General features: G+C 49.4%; 1 protein-coding gene across 1 annotated transcript; it reads right to left on the minus strand.

Annotated features, from left to right (window-relative positions):
* Positions 1-598: 598 nt before the first annotated feature.
* Positions 599-2,288, minus strand: ANKRD34A (ankyrin repeat domain 34A; the record flags this gene model as incomplete). Its single annotated transcript, XM_083374303.1, has 1 exon — positions 599-2,288. The coding sequence occupies one exon, from the start codon at positions 2,286-2,288 to the stop codon at positions 747-749; it is 1,542 nt and encodes a 513-aa protein (XP_083230429.1). The 3' UTR covers positions 599-746.
* Between the last annotated feature and the right edge of the window lie 6,224 nt (positions 2,289-8,512).

Genomic DNA, 8,512 nt, shown 5'->3' on the forward strand with positions numbered 1-8,512 from the left:
CGGAAAAGGCAGAAGGCCCAGGATTTGACCCGGAGAATGAGAAGTAGAGAGGGCCATTTTCCTGGGTGTTGCTATGTATAGAACATTTTCAGATCTGTCACTTCCTGGCTCTCTGCAGCCGAGCGATTTCTCTAATTTTCTCAGATCTCTTTGGGAAAGCAGACCTGATGGGAGAAGCAGAAGAATTTTGCCTGATGCCAATGGATCCCTGAAGAAGTCCTAGATCCACAAGACATGAATCTATCTTGTGTCATTCATCTCAAAAGTTCCTCCAGTTTGTCCAAGAGGTCCCTCTTCTTGGACCATCACTTGAGCAACAACCTCTACCGTTGTGTATTCGGCGTTCACCATCTCCAACTCGGCATCCAAACCACAGAAAGGGCGTCTAGATCTCAACAATCTCCTATTTTCATGGTCAACCTTTTGTTGCAGATCTTCCTCTCCCCAAAGTTGACCAGAGATGGGTGAGTTTCCTCGAAGTTGTAGCCACTGGACGGCAACTGTGAATTGTCTGGCCCATTCCAAGATCCTGTCTCTTTGGTGGTCTTCGGATGCTGGTTCCAACTCTCCAGGTTTAGCAAGTCAAGTTAGGTTAGGATTCTAAATATGGCCGCTACCACGTAGGACACCAAACAAAGGAGGAAGACAATGGAAACCCAACTATGAAGACAGGTTGGGCCCTCTAAACTTTGACTAGGCCGAAGACAAAGATTACGGTTGATTCTGGTTTCTAAGGATTGCCCATTTTAGGTGGCCACCGAGTCACCTTGTGCAATCAGGCTCTGGAAACTGACCAGCTGCTTCATCTGCTCCGTTTGCATGGAGTGTCTTCGGAGAAGCCGCTTGGTCTTCGGGGATGAGGGAGCCATGGGGATCAGCCCCTTGTGGGCCGGGGAAGGGGGCTTCCCATTGGCTCGGATGTCGCGGAGGGGAGGGTGAGGGTTGAAGTGCAGAGGGGGCAGGAACCCCGGGCGGCTGTGGGCGATGTGGTCGAGGAGTAACGTCCCGGAGCCCCTTCGCTCCAGGAGGCCTGGGGTCCTACGCCGGATGGACATCGGGGAGACGGCATTGGGGATGCTCTCTAGACTTTCCCGGGAGGAGCTGGTGGGCAAGGTCAAAGGGGAGGCGTTGTACCGCCTTCTCTCCAGCGAAACACGGCCCGAATCTGGAGAACCTGGAATGGATTCGGGACAGAGGGAATCAGACTCAAAATGTTCCAAGCAGGTCAACTTGTGGTGGGCCACGCTTCTGGGACTAGGACCCTCTTGAGTTTCTGGGGCTGTGTTGTGTCGAGAGAGGGCCTGATGGAGGTGGCCCAACTGGACCTTCTCCGCCCAGGAGGAATCCAAGGCCGAGACCTCATCTCCAGATCCTTGGTGGGTCCCCATCTTGAAGCAGGAGGTCTCCTGTCCTTCCACGCTGTGTCTCCGAGACAGTGGAGGCCTTTTGGCGAGGCTCAAGCCGTTCATCTCAATCCTTACCCGATCTTCTGGGCTCCGGGCTTTTTCCTGATAGGAGGCAGCCAAGACCGAGGGGGCCACCAAGCCCCACGGCTCAGAGTTCAGTCTCTTCAGCTGCTTGAGCTGACTTTTGGGGAGTAGCCCCGAGGAGCCCTTCTCCTCCATCTCCTTCCCCTTGCTATGGGGAGAGCAGCTGAGTCGGGTGGCCAGGCTGAAGTTGAAAACGTCCCGCTCCTCTTCCTTCTCGCTGCCCCCAGGAGACTGGGAGGTGCGGACTTCGATGTCGGAAGGCGACATGCACAGGGTGGGCAGGGGCTTGTCCTCCACGCCGGGAGAGGGCGGGGAGTTGAGGTACTGCTTGGTCTTCTTGGTTCCCGAAGGGGAGGTGTCGGTGGTGATGATGATGACCTCCTTGCCCTTGGCTTTGCAGGCATCCAGAAGCACCTGCAAGGTCGCCCGGTCCCCTTTGTTGATGGCGTACACCAACGCCGAGGCGCCCGAATAGTCCTTGGCGCTGGGGTCCGCCCCGTGCTTCAGCAGGACGGTGGCCACCTCAGCCCCGGCGCCTTCCGCGCAGGCGTGCATCAAGGCGGACTTGCCCGTCTTGTCAGGAATGTTGGGGTCGGCTCCGCTCTCCAGCAGGTACCTCACCATGCGGGGCTTGTTCTGGGGCTCCTCGTAGCTGGCCACGCAGGCGGCAATGAGCGGCGTCTCGCCCTGGGTGTTGCCCTCGTTGATGTAAGCCCCGCCTTCCAGCAAGAGGCGGGTCAGCCGGAATTTGCCCTGCCAGACAGCTTTCAGCAGGGCGCTGCCTTCGGTGTGCACCATGGTCAGGGTGGTCGTGATGGCGGCCTGGCCTGGTCGGGAGGGGGGGGCGGCGGAAGGGGCTCTGTCAGAAGGCGGAGACGGGAGAGGAGGCAGACATCGCAAGGGAGGCTTTTGAGACCTGCAAAAGAGGAAGAGAGGAAGAGAATGGGGTGGTGGGACACAGATTTTCTAGGCTCCGGAGATGTACAAGCAGTCCTTGATTTATCACTCCCGGAAGGCAAGAGCTTTCGGGCAACTGCAGGAGGGGTTAGATTGGATGGCCTCAGAAGGTCCCTTTTGAAGAGTCAAGGAGCTTAAGTCTGATTCGTTTTAAAACAACCTGGTCATCCTTCAAGGAAACAGTATTTTCAGTTAGGAGAAGAAAGAAGCAGCCAAACAGGATGCAATTCAAATTTAGATTATGGATTGTGGCTGCGAATTATTAGGCACAACAGAACCAAGAGCTCAGCAGTTGGACGGGTACATGGTAGTCCTCGACCTATGACCACAACCGAGCCCAAAATGTCCATGGCCAAGCGAGACCGTTGTTAAGGGTGTTTTGCCCCATTTTGCGGCCTTTCTTGCCCCAGTTGTTAAGTGAAGCACTGCAGTTGTTAAGTTAGCAGCCCAGTTGTTAGGTGAATCTTCCCCACCCACTTTGCTTGTCAGCAGGTCGCAAAAGGGAATCACGTGATCCCAGGACACTGCAACCGTCGTAAGTATGAGTCAGTTGCCAAGTGTCCGAATTTTGATCGTGTGACCTTGGGGAATGCTGAAATGGCCGTGCGACATCCATTCTATTACTATTTTCAGGGCCATTGTAACCTCAGTCGCTAAATGAATGGTTGTAAGGTGAGGATTATTTGTAACCATTTTGCTCCCTCTCTTTAAAAAAAAAAATCAGAATCAGTATAGAGCCGGAAGGGACCTTGGAGGTCTTCAGGTCCAGCAAAGCTACAAAAAAACTGCGCTACTCGGAACATCTTACCTTTTAAGGAGGTACCTGGTTGATACCTAGGATGCTGGCAGCAACCCGTGTCGACCATCAGTGCCAGTCAGTTTGAGTGTTCAGCTGACTGAGTTCCATGTTTTATGAATAAAAGTTTTATAATAATAATGAAGTTGGAAGGGATCTTGAAGGTCATCTAGCCCAACCCCCTGCTCAAACAGGAGAACCTATACCACCTATACCGCCCTGTGCGCTCCCACAGAGAGGGCCTCCTCAGGCTGCCACCGCTCAAGGAATGCCGGCTGGTGGCCCCCAGGGGGAGGGCATTCTCAGTGGGTGCGCCAGCCCTCTGGAACTGCTTACCAACCGAAATCCGGATGGCCCCCGACCTTCGCACCTTCCGGCGCGACTTAAAGACTTACCTATTCCAGCAGTCCGGCCTGGCCTGATAGCTCTGATAGCTCTAATTGGGGTCCCAGTTTGTTTTGTTTTGATTATTGTTTTTCAATACTGTTTCATTATGTTGCCTGTCCTACTCTGTACACCGCCCCGAGTCCCTCGGGAGAAGGGCGGTTTATAAAAACAAACAAACAAATAAACAAATAAATAAATCTCAGACAAGTGGCTGTCCAGTCTTTTCCTAAAAACTTCACAACTTCTGGAGGCAAAGCTGTTCCACTGATTAATTGTTCTGTCAGGAAGTTTCTCCTTAGTTCTAGGTTGCTTCTCTCCTTGATTAGCTTCCATCTGTTGCTTCTTGTCCTCCTTCGGGCGCTTCAGAGAATAGGTTGACCCCCTCCTCTTCTTCGTGGCATCGCCTCAAATGCTAAAATGCTGCCATCATGTCCCCCCCTAATCCTCGTTTTCTCTAGACTAGCCAAACCCAAATCTTTTTAAAGAAAAAAAATCTAAGCAAATACAAAAGGGAACGGGAAAAATTGAAACGAACAAACCAGGGCTTTAAAAAATGTCATGGACATTACCGCTTTCTGATAGATCAGGGGTGTCAAACTCGCAACATCACGTGACATGCCGCGACGTATCGTGACTTTTTTCCATTGCCGGCAATGGGGTCGGTGCGGTTTCGCCATGACGCATCCAGCCCGTGCGGGTCGGCAGTCTGACACCCCTATCATAGATCATTAAGGTTCCATCTTTGATTATAGGAGGAGAGATATTACCTCCCGTTGATAGAGCACGCAACCTGGGCGTCCTCCTGGATTCACGACTCAGTTTTGAAGATCATATTGGAGTCGTGGCTAGGGGGGCATTTGCCCAGATTTGTCTGGTACACCAGTTGCGCCCCTTTCTGGACCAAGGTGCCCTACGTACAGTCACCCACACACTCGTTACCTCCCGTATAGACTACTCTACATGGGGCTGCCCTTGAAGACCGCCCGGAGGCTTCAACTGGTGCAGAGTGCAGCTGCACGGGTAGGGATGGGAGCACCCCGATACTCCCATATTACACCCCTCCTGCGTGAGCTGCATTGGCTACCGGTTGCCCTCCGGGTGAGATTTAAGGTGCTGGTACTTACCTTTAAAGCCCTACATGGCTTGGGCCCGTGATACTTGCAGGATCATCTGCTGCCGGGAACGAATTCCCATCGCCCAGTTCGCTCACACAGAGAAGGCCTCCTCAGGGTACCGTCGGCCAGACAATGTCGGCTTGCGACCCCCAGGGGAAGAGCCTTCTCTGTGGGAGCGCCAGCCCTGTGGAACCAGCTCCCCCATGAGCTTTGGATGGCCCAAGATCTCCAGTCCTTTCGCCGCGGCCTCAAAACACTCCTTTTCCACCTGGCTGACCTAGACTGACAGGGATTTTAATTATGTTTACAATTCTAACTCTATTCTTTAATTTATTTTAATTTATTTCAAATTTTTATTTTTAATTTACTGTACAGAGACCTTTAAGTTTTGTTGTTGTTAGCCGCCCTGAGTCCCTCGGGAGATGGGGCGGGATATAAATCCCATTAATAAATAAATAAATAAATTAAGTAAGTGTAGAGATTAAATATGCAGGTAGTTTTCAGTTTACGACGACTGAAGTTAGTGATTGTGCGAAGTGACAATGGCATTGAAAAAAAGCAATTTATGGCTGGTTCTCACACTTACAATGTCCCCATGGTTACGTGATCACAATTCGGGCACTTAGCAACCAATGTTCATCTACAACAGTTGCAACAACCCGGGATCACGTGATCACCGTTTGTGTCCTTCCCAGCTGTCTTCCAACCAGCAAAGACAATAGGGAAAGCTGGATTTGCTTAATGACCACATGATTCACTTAACAACTGCAGCGATTTACTAAACGACAGTGGCAAAAAGAGTGTAAAAGTCAGGCGCAGCTCCCTTAAGCACCGCCTTGCTTAGCAACCAAAATTCTGGTCCCAATTGTAGTCGTAAATCGAGGACTGCTTGTATCATATACCACACGAGAAGAATCATTGTTAGATTAAGAATGAATATTAAGAACCATGGATAATAATAAAGCGCCAAATAAGAATCTATCTTGATTTACGTATCTCATAAAATTAAAATATCGTTTCTGTGCCTTGATCAATCAAAACGCTAGCTGCGATAATGATTCATTCTCAGTTCTAGGTTGCTTCTCTCCTTGGTTAGTTTTCATCTGTTGCTTCCTGTCCTGCCTTCTGATGCTTTGGAGAAGAGGTGGACCCCACTCTTCTTTGGGGTAGCCCCTCAAATATTGGAAGAGTTGCTATCATGTCACTCCTGGTCCTTCTTTTCATTAAACTAAATTGCTGCCCAATTCCAGCAACCCAAGGGTGCTTTTTCAAGAGGTAACTCAGCTGAAGAAGCTTCTTGGATGAGAAGCAAAATGTCTTCAAAGAAAAATAAGAAAGTCCAGTTGCCTCTTGAAAAAGCACCTTTGAGACAATCATGACGTGGATGACCTGGATGAATCTCCATAAAAAGTAAAGGTAAAGGTAAAGGTTCCCCCGCACATGCGTGCTAGTCGTTTCCGACTCTAGGGGCCGGTGCTCATCTCCATTTCAAAGCCGAAGAGCCAGCGCTTGTCCGAGGACGTCTCCGTGGTCACGTGGCCGGCATGACTAGGCGCCAAAGGCGCACGGAACGCTGTTACCTTTCCACCGGAGTGGTCCCTATTTTTCTACTTGCGTTTTGACGTGCTTTCGAACTGCTAGGTTGGCAGAAGCTGGGACGAGTAACAGGTGCTCACTCTGTTACGCGGCACTCGGGATTCGAACCGTCAAACTGCCGACCTTCTGATCGACAAGCTCAGCTTCCTAACCCACTAGATTCCTGCAATTCCTGCAACCATTCTTCATGTGCTGGTGCTGGTGATGACCTATAAAGCCCTAAATGGCATGGGTCTGGATTACCTACGGGAGCACCTGCTGCCGGCGTCAACTTCCCATCGCCCCGTGCGCTCCCACAGAGAGGGTCTCCTCAGGGTGCCGTCAGTCAGGGAGTGCCGGCTGGCAGCCCCCAGGGGGAGAGCATTCTCTGTGGGCGCGCCTGCCCTCTGGAATCAGCTGCCTGTGGAGCTCCGGATGGCTCCCGACCTTCGCTCTTTCCACCGTGACCTGAAAACCTGGCTATTCAAGCTTGCCGGCCTGGACTGAGGGATTGGGGTTTTAAATTTCATAATTTAATTTATTTCGTTTGGGGCTAAATCTAATTTAATCTATTTTTAACTTTTGTACGTCATATTTTAATTGCCCTGTACACCGCCCTGAGTCCCTCGGGAGAAGGTGGTATATAAATCTAATAAATAAATAAATAAATAATCAAACAAATGTCTTTTAGCCTCCAGGCCCGCAATCATCTTCGTTGCTCTTCTCTGCACCCTTTCTAGAGTCTCGACATCTTTTTTTATAGCACAGTGACCAGAACTGGATGCAGGATTCCAAGTGTGGCTTTACCAAGGCATTAGAAAGAAGCACTAGAACAGGGGTCTTCAAACTCAGCCCTTTTATGACTCATGGACTTCAACTCCCAGAATTCCTCAGCCAGCGTGCCTGGCTGAGGAATTCTGGGAGTTGAAGTCCATGAGTCATAAAAGGGCCGGGTTTGAAGACCCTTGCACTAGAACTTCAGGTGTTTCCATCCGTTGCTTCTTGTCCTGCCTTCAGATGCTTTGGAGAACAGCTTGACACCCCCCCTCTTCTCTCTGACAGCCCCTCAAATATTGGAAGAAGTTTATCATTTGAATCCCTAGTTCTTTATTTCACTAGACTAGACAATATCCAATTCCTGCAACCGTTCTTCATGCGTTTTAGCCTCCAGCCCCCTAATCGTCTTTACTGCTCTTCTCTTCACTCTTTCCAGAGGCTCAACATCTTTTTCATATTATGGTGACCAGAAGTGGACGCAGAATCCCAAGTGTGGCCTTACCAAGGCATTATAAAGAATACTAACACCTGAAAACTGGCATGTACCAGAGTTGCAACATCCCAGGATCACATCATCGACATTTGTGACCTTCCCAACTGGCTTCCGACAAGCAAAATCAGCAAGGGAAGCCAGAATCATCATCATCATCATCATCATTATCAGGAGGAGGAGGAGGAGGAGGAGGAGGAGGAGGAGAAGAAGAAGAAGAAGAAGAAGAAGAAGAAGAAGAAGAAGAAGAAGAAGAAGAAGAAGAAGAAGAAGGGGGTTGGACTAGAAGACCTCCAAGGTCCCTTCCAACTCTATTATTATTATTATTATTATTATTATTATTATTATTATTATTATTATTGACTGTTCAATAATAATAATAATAATAATAATAATAATAATAATAATAATAATAATAATAATAATAATAAGAAGAAGAAGAAGAAGAAGAAGAAGAAGAAGAAGAGTTGGAAGGGACCTTGGAGGTCTTCTAGTCCAACCCCCTGCTCGGGCAGTAAACCCTATATTATTTGTTTAAAAACCATGTGATTCACTTAAGAACTGCAGGGATTTGCTTAACCACTGTGGCAAAGCAGCTGGTAAGATCAGATGTGACTCACTTTAACAATACCTGGCTTAGCAACAGAGATCCTAGTCTCATTTGCGGCTGTAAGTCAAGGACCATCTATAGTCTGAAGACTTTATAATCTCTTCTTTACTTTCTACTATTAGTCACAACCGAGTCTGCACCAAAGCAAACATCCCTCACGAAAGTGACGGGTATCTCAGCTTGTATCTTTATTTTTTTTCCACCACATTTTCCAGGCCTGTTCGGTTGGAGCTCATCGGAGTGGTCCTCAGACAAAATCCACCCCGAAAGAGCTGGAAAGCTGGCTTCAGGATGGGTGATTAAATGCAGGCAGGG

This window comes from Vipera ursinii (assembly GCF_947247035.1).
Source record: "Vipera ursinii genome assembly, chromosome: 15".
In the NCBI taxonomy this organism is placed as follows: Eukaryota; Metazoa; Chordata; class Lepidosauria; order Squamata; family Viperidae; genus Vipera; species Vipera ursinii.